This window comes from Mustela putorius, unplaced genomic scaffold (assembly GCF_011764305.1).
Source record: "Mustela putorius furo isolate JIRA1106 unplaced genomic scaffold, ASM1176430v1.1 tig00537248_pilon_pilon_pilon, whole genome shotgun sequence".
In the NCBI taxonomy this organism is placed as follows: domain Eukaryota; kingdom Metazoa; phylum Chordata; class Mammalia; order Carnivora; family Mustelidae; genus Mustela; species Mustela putorius.
This window is the reverse complement of record NW_025422387.1, coordinates 4453605-4466437: the sequence shown is the minus strand read 5'-3', so window position 1 is coordinate 4466437 and position 12833 is coordinate 4453605. Positions and strand designations below refer to the sequence as shown.

The 12833-nt window shown below is 44.6% G+C and overlaps 1 protein-coding gene across 1 annotated transcript; it reads right to left on the bottom strand.

Annotated features, from left to right (window-relative positions):
• Positions 1-1013: 1013 nt before the first annotated feature.
• HCAR2 (hydroxycarboxylic acid receptor 2) lies at positions 1014-3127 on the bottom strand. Its single transcript, XM_004828343.3, is given in 2 exon segments — positions 1014-1914; positions 1917-3127. Coding segments are annotated over 2 exon segments (1302 nt in total). The 5' UTR covers positions 3003-3127; the 3' UTR covers positions 1014-1698.
• Between the last annotated feature and the right edge of the window lie 9706 nt (positions 3128-12833).

The following is a 12833-nucleotide window of genomic DNA, read 5'->3' as shown; positions in this document are numbered from 1 at the left end:
TGTGCCTTATTCAATCTGGTACATCTTTGGTGCTTAATACCTAAAAGCTGAGGGAAGGACGCCTGCCTGGTTCAGTCAGTAGAACATACAACTCTTGATCTCAGTGTCAGGATGCAAGCCCCACATTGGACGTAGAGCCTGCTTTAAAAACAAACAAATAAATATATAAAAGCTGATGGACCTCCTGAGCAAACGAACAAGGTGAGTTAGTTCCCAACAGAGCTTGAGAGCCGGGCTCCCTGCTGACTCATGCCTTTGAGGCTGGGGGAACTAATCCTTTTTTCGGAGCTCCCCTCTGCCGTGTCTTCCTCTTTAGGAAGGTGATCTCTGCTTTAACTTCCTACTTCTAAGAATCAATGGGAGAACCAACAAGCAAAGTGCTCTGAAAACCCTTCAACGTGAGAAGGTCTGTCTGTGGTTCCTCAGTCACTGCCATTCGAGCTATGGCTTAGAGTCTGGAGTATCTACCTTTCTTATCTGTGTCTGAGTCAGGATGGCAAAGCAAGTCTCGTCTTGCTAAAGAATCAAGGAGTGACAGGCTAGGGATGAAAGCGTAACAGAAACTTGGACTGATCGCAGGCTCAAACCAGTACATCTCCTTTCCATCCCAGAACTGGGAACTGAAACTCTTCCCTAGGAAATTTTTTCTTCTCTCTCCCTCCTATGCAAACACCCCAGTCTGTCCTGATTCCTTTTTTAATATGCTAATAGTCATAGCAATATTCATCAGACTCTAAATAGACTGCACCAGGCCCCTGAAGCCCTGTTTGCGCCCCCCCTTCCAAATTAAATTATTCATACTTATTCCCAGCCCTTCCTCATCCTCATCCTAACGCATGTATCATTTTTACTTAACTCTCTCTTGATGCAGCTCAGTGTCTGCCTCCTTTCCTTACTCGACAGGGTTTGGTATTTTCTATCAGGACACAGTTAACAGCCCATAAAGGTCTCCGCTTAAGTAAGAAGTCCCTTTCTGTGACCCATCACCCAGACGCATGCAACACCAGACTGTGTGTCTTATATCAAAATTTATTGAAGTGGTAGATTTCTTATAAGGACAGAAACACAAGCAAACGAACCAGGAGGAACCGTCTCCCTCTAACCACTGGGCAGCATTTCCCTTTTAATGATAAAACCAAACGGAAGTGGGCAGCAGCGGTCTTCTCTGAAGCCTCTAACCAAACCGCTCAGACTTCCAATTAGTGTCAAAGGAGAGGAACGGATTAGCCGCAAGTTGCTGCCCAGATGTCGTTCCTTTCTCTAAGTGAGACTGTTCCGCTCAGTCTCACCCTGGCTAATCCCTCTCTTACGCTACCGGAAACTCCGATATTAACCAAAGCTTGTGCCTCTCCCTACCTACTGCTTTTCTGCTAAAGCTTGGACGAAAGATGAGTTGGTCCCATGGAATGTGGGTGACCTACTGGTTTCTTGAATGATTCCTGGCCTCCCCCGAGGGGCCATAACGCCCTTCCAACCACGTAAGCTTTCCTTATCCCAGCAAGAGCCCACCAACAGACTGGGAATTCGCCCCGGGAGCGGAGAACCATGCCCACCTCAGGCAGGTGACGGAAAGGACAGTGAATCACAGGTGCTCGTGGGCGTCTCCCTGCCTCCAGCTCCGCTCGGCACAAGTGTGGACAGTTCTGCTGTCTTCGGTTTTGTGAGTGTCAGAGAGGTTGGGAAGAAGTTACAGGAGCTTTACTCTCTGTTCCCCCTGCAAGAGTCCTCTGGGGACGCTCCACGACCAGGCAGCCCACTCTGCCACACCTCTTCTCTAAATCCGATTCTCTGAATCTGGAAGCCCCGGGAAACCACGGGCCCCATCTCACGATGGTCTCTGTGCACCCAGCCAGACCCTATCCCCAGAGACCCTGGTTCTTGGTGACAATCTCCCTTCTTGGCTCGGTGATTTAGCGGGAAGCTGGGGGCAGATAAGACGGGTTCCACGGCTCACCAATGTGGGCCACTAAATTGTCTGGCACGCTCCTGGTGGTGCTCAGATCTGCAGTGAGCTCCATGCTTGTGCTCTGGATATTATCTGCTTCTTGGGGCGCCTTTTTCCGCAGGTAGCGGTTGATCAGGGTGGAGAAGAAGTTGGGGAAAGATGGGCTGGAGAAGTAGTACACCAAAGGGTCCAGCATGCTGTTCATGTAGGTGAAGCTCAGGGTGAGGAAAAACGCCAGGTCCACGGAGCGATAGATGTCACAGTTCCTCGTGCCCGTGGTGTGCAAGAGCCAGAAGATGCGGATGCGCACGGCTACGCTGGGCAGGAAACAGATGATGAAGACGACGGCCACCACCATGATGAAGTTGATGGCCCTCTTGATCTTGGCGTGTCTGTCCATCTGCCGCTGGCGCAGACTCCAGATGATTCTGGCCGAGCAGAACAGGATGATGGCCAGGGGCAGGACGAACTCCAGGAGGAACATGGCATCATGCCACCGGAAGGTATGGCAGATGCTGAAGCTGCTGCACAGATTGGCGTCTCGGTTCCTGATCAGCATCTTCTTGTACAGGAGGTGACCCGTCAGCCCGATGGTGACACCCCACAAGAGGCAGGAGATGATGGCCGCCGTCCGATTCGAGATCTTGTTGAGAGCGTGGTGAGGGTGAACCACCCGGAAGTACCTGTCCACGGCCACCACCGTGAGGAAGATGATGCTGCCTTGGCGGTTCATGGCCAGCATGAACAGCATCAGCCGGCAAGCGACGTCCCCGAACCTCCAGTCCCATTTCCGCACGTAGTTGTCCGTCAGGAATGGCAGACAGATGATCAAGAGAAAGTCAGCCACAGCCAAGTTGAACAGGAAAATCCGGCTGGATTTCCAGGACTTGAGGTGAAAGCAGAAAATCCACAGCGCAAGGCCATTGCCCAGGAGCCCGAACACAAACTCCAGCCCCAGCACTGGGGGCAGCACGTTGGCGATGAAGTCATCCCGGAACACGCAGCAGTTCTTCTTGTTTATTTCCAGAAAATGATCCTGCTGCTTGGGCAGGTTCATGAGTGGAACGAGTCGGTCCTAGCGAGTGCTCCAGGAAAGAGGTGTGTGTCTGAGTGGCGAATGCCGAGGTTCAGCTCCCGCCTTTATGTCACGTCGGGGTGATGAAATTGGTGACTGACTGCTTACCAGGAAACTACGAAATCCCTTAGAAAAAAAAAAAAGAAGAAGCCAGCAAGGCTCTTATGCAATCTGCTGTTTGCATAAACAAGTAATAAAAATCCCCTGGGGAAGACAGGAACCCACAAAGGTTCCTAAATGTAAAGGATAAGTTTCGGCAAGCCGACTGTCATTTGTGAATTACGGCGATGCAGACGACTTCCCTCTGGAAGGCTGGGTGCTGGCATCCCGAGCGCTTAGCGTGCGAGAATTAATTCACTGTTGTGTGGCTGGCTTATAACATAGACAAAACGACAGAAGCAATAATAATGTCCCGTGCTAAACAGCATGGTTTTCTAGAAACGTTAAGAACAACTGTGAAGTATTATATGCCTATAACTTAAGAAACAGTAGGAGGTACCTGATTTCCTCCGAAACACCAAGAAGACATTTTATGAGGACAGACGGGTCGCATTTGAGGCTTCCCTGCCGTAGTCTCTGTACAGACCCGGATTGCTTTTCCACACCAGAACTTTGCAGCTAAGCTGTAGTTAGGAGAAAGGAGAAGAGAATAGCATACAATTTCATAAGATGTTTGAAAACTTGAACCCAGTTTGGATTGCCAGCGGTATGTTACAATAAACTGGGGTTTTCGTTTGTTTGTGTTAGACTTTGATAGGCTTCTGTGCTCAAGTGCTCAAGTAAGCAATTTATTTTGAAGTATGAGATCTTTATTTTTTTTTAATATTTATTTATTTATTTCAGAGAGAGAGAGAGAGAGCGTGTGCACAAGTGGAAGGGGCAGAGGCAGAGAGAGAGAGAGAATCTCAAGCAAACTCTGTACTAAGCACAGAGCCCGAAGTGGGGCCCGATCTCATGACCCTGGGGTCTCAGCCCAAGCTGAAACCAAGAGTCAGACGCCCAACCAACTGCACCTCCCAGGTACCCCTGAAGTATGTGATTTTTAAAAATCAATACTCATTGGGGCACCTGGGTGGCTCAGTGGGTGAAAGCCTCTGCCTTGGGCTCAGGTCATAATCTCAGGGTCCTGGGATCAAGCCCCGCATCAGGCCCTTTGCTCCCCGAGGAGCCTGCTTCCTCCCCTTTCCCTGCCTGCCTCTCTGACAACTTGTAATCTCTGTCTATCAAATAAATAAATAAAATATTTTTAAAAATCAATACACATTATTTTTCTAGAGTTTTAGATTCATGGCAAAATTGAGCAGAAAGTACAGAGAGTTTCTGTAGCCGTCTGTTCCCCGCCCCCCGCCTCACCCCACTAAGTGTATACACACGATATTTTAAAATCCTCTGTTTTCAGAAAATTAAACTTAGAGGGATGGGAGCTTTGGGGACTTTGAAGTCTGCCTCACGTCCGATCACCATTTCACACATCATTTCTTTGCTTTTTAGTATAATTGGGTGTAACCCCATAGAACATTTCTACCTTTTAGTATTTTGACTATGATCCTTGCTAAGCAAGAGGTTCTAAAATGTGTTGCTTCCACTTTGAGTTAAAAATAGGAAATTTGGGGCACCTGCCTGGCATAGCCAGTTAAGCGTCTGCCTTGGGCTCACATTGTAATCCCGAGGTCCTGGGATTGAGCCTCGCATTGGGCTCCCTGCTTGGGGAGTCTGCTTCTCCCTCTCCCTCTGCGGCTGCTCCACCTGCTTGTGCGCTCTCTCTCTCTCTCTCTCTCTCTCTCTCTCTGCCAAATAGGTAAATAAAATCTTTTAAGAAAAGAGTATGATACACAGGAATTAATTTAACCAAGGAGGTGAGACACCTGTACACTGAAACCATAAGATATTGATGAAAGACATTGAAGAAGACCGAAAGAAATGGAAAGATACATTCCATGCTAATGGCTTGGAAGAACAAATATTATTAAAATGTCTGTACTACCCAAAGAAATCTTCATATTCAGTGTGATCTCTATCAAAATTGCAATAGCATTTTCTATAGAAGTAGAGCAATAATTTATGTTTTGTAGAAATAGAACAAACAAAAATTCCAGTAGCATTTTTTGTAGAATAGAACACATAATTCAACAGAAATAAAATAATTTTGTGTACAGGACCACAAAAGATCCTGAGTAGCCAAAGCAATCTTGGAAAAGAAGAACATAGCTGAGGTCATCACACTCCTGATTTCAAACTGTATCCCAAAGCTATAGTAATCAAAACAGTATGGCGCTGGCATAAAAACAGACACATAAATCAATGGGATAGAACAGAGAGCCCAGAAATAAGCCCATGAAAATACGGTCAATTAATTTAAGACAAGGGAACCAAGATATATACTGAGGAAGGGTTAGCCTCTTCAACAGATGATGTTGGGAAAACCGGGCAGCCACACGCAAAAGAATGAAACTGGGCCACTATCTTACATTATACACAAAAATTAACTTTTTTCCCTCCCTCCTTCGTTCTGTACACAAAAATTAATTTTAAAATTAATTAATCCCACTTCTGGGCAACTATGGTGGTGGTCCTGGTTACAGTAATAGAGGAGGCTATGTTGGTGGTGGACCAGGATATGGAAACCAAGGAGGTGGATACGGAGGTGGTAGTGGAGGATATGATGGTTACAATGAAGGAGGAAATTTTGGAGGTAACTATGGTGCTGGTGGGAACTAACATGATTTTGGAAATGATAGTGGACAACAGCAATCAAATTGTGGACCCATGAAGGGGGGCAGTTTTGGTGGAAGAAGCTTGGGCAGTCCCTATGGTGGTGGTTATGGCTCTGGTGGTGGAAGTGGTGGATATGGTAGGAGAAGGTTCTAAAAAATTTTTAGAAGAAGAAAAGGGCTACAGTTCTTTTTTTTTTTTTTTTTAAGATTTTATTTATTTATTTGACAGAGAGAAATCACAAGTAGATGGAGAGGCAGGCAGAGAGAGACAGAGGGAAGCAGGCTCCCCGCTGAGCAGAGAGCCCGATGCAGGACTCGATCCCAGCACCCTGAGATCAGGACCTAAGCCGAAGGCAGCGGCTTAACCCACTGAGCCACCCAGGTGCCCCAGGGCTACAGTTCTTAGCAGGAGAGAGAGTGAGGAGTTGTCAGGAAAGCTGCAGGTTACTTTGAGACAGCCATCCCAAATGTATTAGAGGAACTGTAAAAATCTGCCACAGAAGGAACGCTGATCCATAGTCAGGAAAGTTACTGCAGCTTAAACAGGAAACCCTTCTTGTTCAGGACTGTCATAGCCACAGTTTGCAAAACATGCAGCTATTGATTAATGCAATGTAGTGTCAATTAGATGTATATTCCTGAGGTCTTTTATCTGTTGTAGCTTTGTCTTTTTCTTTTTCTTTTCATTACGTCAGGTGTATTGCCCTGTAAATTGTGGTAGTGGTACCAGGAATAAAAAATTAAGGAATTTTTAACTTTAAAAAAGGGGGGGGGCACCTGGGTGGGTCACTTGGTTAGGTGTCCGACTCTTGATTTCTGTGCAGGTCATGATCTTACAGGTTGTGGGATTCAGCCCTGCGTCAGGGTCCCTGCTCAGAGGGGAGTCTGCTTGAATTCTCTCCTGTGTTCCTCCCCTCACTCACGTGTACATGCACAGGCAGGCAAGCACTCTCTCTTTAAAATAAATAAATCTTTTTAAAAAATTTAACTTAGGGCACAGCGGGGAGCCTGCTTCCCTCTGTCTCTCTCTGCCTGCCTCTCCATCTACTTGTGATTTCTCTCTGTCAAATAAATAAATAAATAAAATCTTTAAAAATAAATAAATAAATAAATTTTAAAAAGATAGAAATTTAACTTAAAATAGATTAAAGACTTGAACATGTGACCTGGAACCATGAAACTCCTAGAAGAATACATAGGCATTAAGCTCCTTGACCTTGACCTTGGTAATGATTTTTTGGATTTGACACCAAAGGCAAAGACAAAAAAGAACAAGTGGGACTACGTCAAACTAAAAAGCTTCTGTATAGCAGTGGAAACCATTAGTAAAAAGAAAAAGCAACGCACTGAATGGGAGAAAATATTTGCACATTATATACCTAACAAGGGGTTAATATCCAAAATATATAAAGAAATCATAGAAGTTAATAGCAAAATAATTTGATTAAAAATGGACAGAGAGGGGCACCTGGGTGGCTCAGAGGGTTAAAGTCTCTGCTTTCGGCTCGGGTCGTGATCCCAGGGTCCTGGGATGGAACTCCGCATGGGCTCTCTGCTCTGCGGGGAGCCTGCTAACTCCTTTCTCTCTCTCTCTGTCTGCCTCTCTGCCTACTTGTGATCTCCGTCTGTCAAATAAATAAATAAAATCTTTTAAAAAAAATGGACAGAGAATCTGAATAGACATTTTTCTAAATAAAACATATGAGTGACAAACAGGTACATGAAAAATGCTCAACCTCACTAATTATCAGGGAACTGTAAATCCATACCAGGATGAAATACCACCTCACATCTGTTAGAATGGCTATTATCCAGAAGACAAGAGATAAAAGGTGTTGGCGAGGATGTGGAGAAAAGAGAACTCTCTTGCACTGTTGGTGGGAATGGAAATTTGTGCAGCCACTATGGGAAAGAGTATGGAGGTTTCTCAAAAAATTTTAAAAAGAAATACCATACCATCCAGCAATCCCATTTCTGTGTTTTTATCTGAAGAAAACGAAAACACTAACTTGGAAAGATATCTGCATGCCCATGTTCCTTGCAACATTATTTTTCTTTAAGATTTTATTTATTTGACAGAGAGAGAGAGATCACAAGCAGGCAGAGAGGCCGGCAGAAGGGGGGTGGGTAGCAGGCTCCCTGCTGAGCAGAGAGCCCGATGTGGGGCTCTAGCCCAGGACCCTGAGATCATGACCTGAGCTGAAGGCAGAGGCTTAACCCACTGAGCCACCCAGGCACCCCATCCTTGCAGCATTATTCACAATGTCTAAGAAATGGAAAAAACCTAAGTGTCCATAGGCAGATGAACAGATAAAAAAAAAAGTATATATACATACATATGGAATATTATTGAATTATAAAAAAGAATGAAATTATTGAACCATAAAAAAGAATGCAATCTAGTCATTCATGACAACATAGATGGACTATGAGAGTATTATGCTAAGGGAAATAAGTCAGACAGAAAAAGGTAAATGCCCTACGATCTCTCTTATATATGGAATCATCAGAAAAAGCTCATAGATAGAGAGAACAGATTGATGGTTGCTAGAGGCAGAGGGTGGGGGGTGGGCAAAAAAGACGAAGGGAGTCCAAAGGTACAAACCTCCAGTTATAAAATAAATAAGTCCTGGGCACGTAATGTACACCATGGTGACTATAGCTAATAATACTGCATTGCATATTTGAAAGTTGCAAAGAGAGTAACTCTTAAACGTCTCAGCACAAGAAAAAAAATTCTGTAACAATGTACAATGATAGAACGAACTAGATTCATTACAGCGATCACTTTGCATTACACACAAGTATCAAAACTTTATGTTGTACTAGAAACCAATATAATGTTGTAGGTCAATTATTCCTCAATTTAAAAAAAAAAAGGTTAAGCTGATATTGACACATAGTTATAGAGAGCTTCCAGGATTACAGACCCCATGCATAAATGTTTTATTTTATTTTATTTTATTTTATTTTAAAGACTTTATTTGCCGGAGAGAGAGCACAAGCAGGGGGAGCAGCAGGCAGGGGGAGAAGAGCAGGAAAACCCAACACGGGGCTCAATCCCAGGACCCTGAGTTCATGATCTGAGCCAAAGGCAGATGGTTCATAACCAATAGAGCCACCCAGGCATTCTGTGTGCAAATGCTTTAAATACACGATCATGTTTTACCCTGACTGCAACCCACAAAGTAGGGCTCATTACTGATTCTGATTTTAAGATTTGGGAAGAAAGGGGCACCTGGGTGGCTCAGTGGGTTAAATCCTCTGCCTTGGGCTCGGGTCATGATCCCAGAATCCTGGGATCGAGCCCCATGTCGGGCTCTCTGCTCGGCAGGGAGCCTGCCTCCTCCTCTCTTTCTCTGCCTGCCTCTCTGCCTACTTGTGATCTCTGTCTGTCAAATAAATAAATAAAATCTTAAAAAAAAAAAAAAAAAAAGATTCGGGAAGCGAAGCTCAGAAAGGTTGGTGAGATTCAGGGCCACCCTAGCCAATAAGAGAGAGCTTTGGGTTTGAATCTGGCCCAGGCTTCAAAGCCCGGGTCCCTAACCATGAAACTGCATAGACTCCTATTATATGATTGTTTCGTTCGTTAAGGCTGCACTGGATTGAGGTCATTTTATGTGGGTGTATTAAGGCTCTGGTGAAATGGCTGGTATTTGTTTCCTGTCCTTGCTCCCTGTGAATGTCCTGTTTCCCTCTTGGACAAATATAGATTTGTCAGTGATATGCATACCTAAGGACCTTTATTAACTTTATTAACTAAGAGTCAGAAAAACCGACTATTAACAATATTTATTTCTGGGAGCTGGAATGTGCAAGGTACCCTCCCTTTCTAAGTTTTACAGTTTTAGGATATTGGTGTGTGTGCGTTTGAAACAAGTCATTAGGACACCTAGCTGGCTCAGTTGGTAGAACTTCTGTTTTGTTGATATCAGGGACATGAGTTCAAGCCCCACGTTGGGCATGGAACCTACTTAAAAAAATAAATTAAAATTAAAATAAGGGGGCGCCTGGGTGGCTCAGTGGGTTAAAGCCTCTGCCTTCGGCTCAGGTCACGATCCCAGGGTTCTGGGATCGAGCCCCGCATCCGGCTCTCTGCTCCGCGGAGAGCCTGCTTTCTCCTCTCTCTCTCTCTGCCTGCCTCTCTGCCTACTTGTGATCTCTGTCTGTCAAATAAATAAATAAAATCTTTAAAAAATTTTTTTAAAAAATTAAAATAAGAACAACAGTCATCGGTAAAATTAGGAGAAAACACAAATATTGTTAAGAGAAAAACTGGAGGCCTAGACACTTGGTCTAGGGCTGTCATCAACTACCGTGAACCCTCTGAGCCCCTGACCTTCTTCATGTATAAATTGAGGAATTACGGATCGTGGCTGGGTGGCTCAGTAGGTTAAGCACCTGCCTTCGGCTCAAGTCACGATCTCAAGGTCCTGGGGTCAGCTCCACATCCGGGTCCCTGCTCAGCGGGGAGCCTGCTTCTTCCTCTCCCTCTGCCCCTTCCACCCTGCTCGTGTTCTGTCTCTCTCTCAAATCAAGAAAACAGAATCTTTGAAAAAATAAATAAATAAATTGAGGGATAAGATAACCTTCTAGCTCATTCTATGATTCTAATCAAAAGTTCACTACCATTCAGACCGAATATAAATTGCAGCCTCCCCGGATTCCGGTGCCTGTTGTGGAATTTCCGGTCTTCCTGCTGTGCCGTGGGCAGGTTTGGTCTTGTCTGTGTCCTTCTTGTATGTATTTGTGATTTTTTTTCTTACTGGCGCATGAGTTGTACAGAAACTTGTAATGAATCACTTCAACAGCTAAGACAGTGAGTGATCCCACTGGGTTTTGTGGAAAGTCCACTTAGAATCTATGACTTTGACCATTAACTTGAATCTTCATGCCTCATTGTCTTCTCACAGCTTGGATGTGTGCCACTGAACTGGACTGAACAAAAATTTTTTTAAATTAAAAATGATAATAGTGGGTGCTCAGTGGGATAAGCCTCTGCCTTCGGCTCAGGTCATGATCCCAGGGTCCTGGGATCGAGTTCCGCATCAGGCTCTCCGCTCCGCAGGGAGCTTGCTTCTCCCTCTGTCTCTGCCTGCCTCTCTGCCTACTTGTGATCTCTGTCAAATAAATAAATAAAATCTTTTTTTTAAATGATAATAGCGAGGTGCCCCTGGCTGGCTCAGTTGGTGGAACCTGAGACTCTTGATCTCCAGGTTGTGAGTTCGAGCCCCACGCTGGGTGTAGAGATGACTTAAAAATAAAATCTTAAGAAAAAAATGCTATCATTTATCAACTGTCTGCTTTGTGCCAGGTATTGTGCTAAGAGATTTGCATACATGATCTCATTTAATCCTCACCAAAACCCTGTGAGTGATATTCTATGATTTTCCTCGCCATTATCTCCATTTTACAGATTAGAAAACCAAGGTTGAGGTTAAGTAATTGACTCTTTGTGTTTGGACTTAGCTGGGATTTCTGTTTTAGTTATCCAGTGCCATGTAACAAACCACCACAAAATTCAGTGGCTTGAAACAACCACGGTTTTATTATCTTTCCTGATCCTGTGAGCTGACTGGGCTCAGCTGGCCAGCTCTTGTCTGGGGGCAGCTAGATTCCAGCAGGACACTGGGACACCTGGCCTTCTCTCCATTCCCTGTAGTCTTGTATCTGCCGATGGGGCCTCCTCGAGTGTTCTTTCTACAGGGTACACTGGACTTCTCACGAGGCTTCCCAGACAGGCAAAACTTCTTACTGCCTGGGCTGGGAAACCTCACTTTCAGCACATTCTGTGCGTTAAAAAGAGTCATAGAGCCCAGAGTCTCCTCCCCCAGACCCTGCTCAGCAGGGAGCCTGCTTCCCTCTCTCTCTCTCTGCCTGCCTCTCTGCCTACTTGTGATCTCTGTCTGTCAAATAAATAAATAAAATATTTAAAAAATTATTTATTTATGTATTTATTTATTTGAGAGAGAGAGAGAGTGAGAGTGGGCAGAAGGTAGCGGGGATAGGGAGAAACAGGCTCCCAGCTGACCAGGGAGGGGACTCTGGGCTCAGTCCAGACTATTCTAGGTGCTTTATTTATGTCATTCATTTAGTACTGACAACCCTATGGGCAGGTACTATTCTTGTCCCCATTTTATAGACAAGGAAAGTAAAGCATTGAGAGGTTGAGTAACTTGCCTGAGGCCACACAGCTAGTAAGTAAAGGAGATAGGATTTGAACCCAGATGTTCGGTCTCCAGGGTCTATGCTCTCAGCCCAGCTCTGTCACTTGTGCTTCTGACTCTTGGTTTCTGCCCAGGTGGTGATCTCAGGGTCCTGAATCCAGCCCCAAGTCGGGCTCCACGCTCAGCAGGGAGCCGGCTTAGGCTTCTCTCTCTTTCTCTCCTTCTGCCCTCCCCCTGCACTCTCTCTCTTCCTCTCTCAAATAAATAAATAAACCTTTAAATAAATGAATGAATGAATAAATAAATGGCCCTTGGTTAAGTAAACCATATGTGGTTTGTTTATACAATGAAATAAAGTTAAAAACCATGAGTTTGATCTCTGTTCTGCTGTAGGAAGCTATTCATGATGAAAATACTTTGCAAAACTGTCTATCTCTCCAGCTTCAGCAGAACAAAACGAGATTCATCATCTCTGTGCAATCTCTGTGTATACCCCCAAAGAGATCTATCATTTGTTGCAAGTGTCATCAGCTCTAGCCAATGAGATTAAGGGGAATGGAAGGAAGACTTTTTTAACTTCTTTATGTATTTGCATATTCTTTTTTTTTTTTTAAGATTTTATTTATTTATTTGACACAGAGAGAGAGAGAGATCACAAGTAGGCAGAGAGATGTGCTGAGCAGAGATCCCAGTGTGGGGCTCGATCCCAGGAGTCTGGGATCATGACCTGAGCCGAAGGCAGAAGCTTTAACCCACTGAGCCACCCAGGTGCCCCCTGTATATTCTTTTAATTCTGGTCAAAAACATAATCTGCCTTTGATAATTAAAGAAATTTCATTCTTTTTTGAAAAGCAACAAATCTGAAAGGCTAGTCATGAATCTTCCAGCAAGAAAAGTTGTGAGGGGCTCCTGGGTGGCTCGGTTGGTTTCAG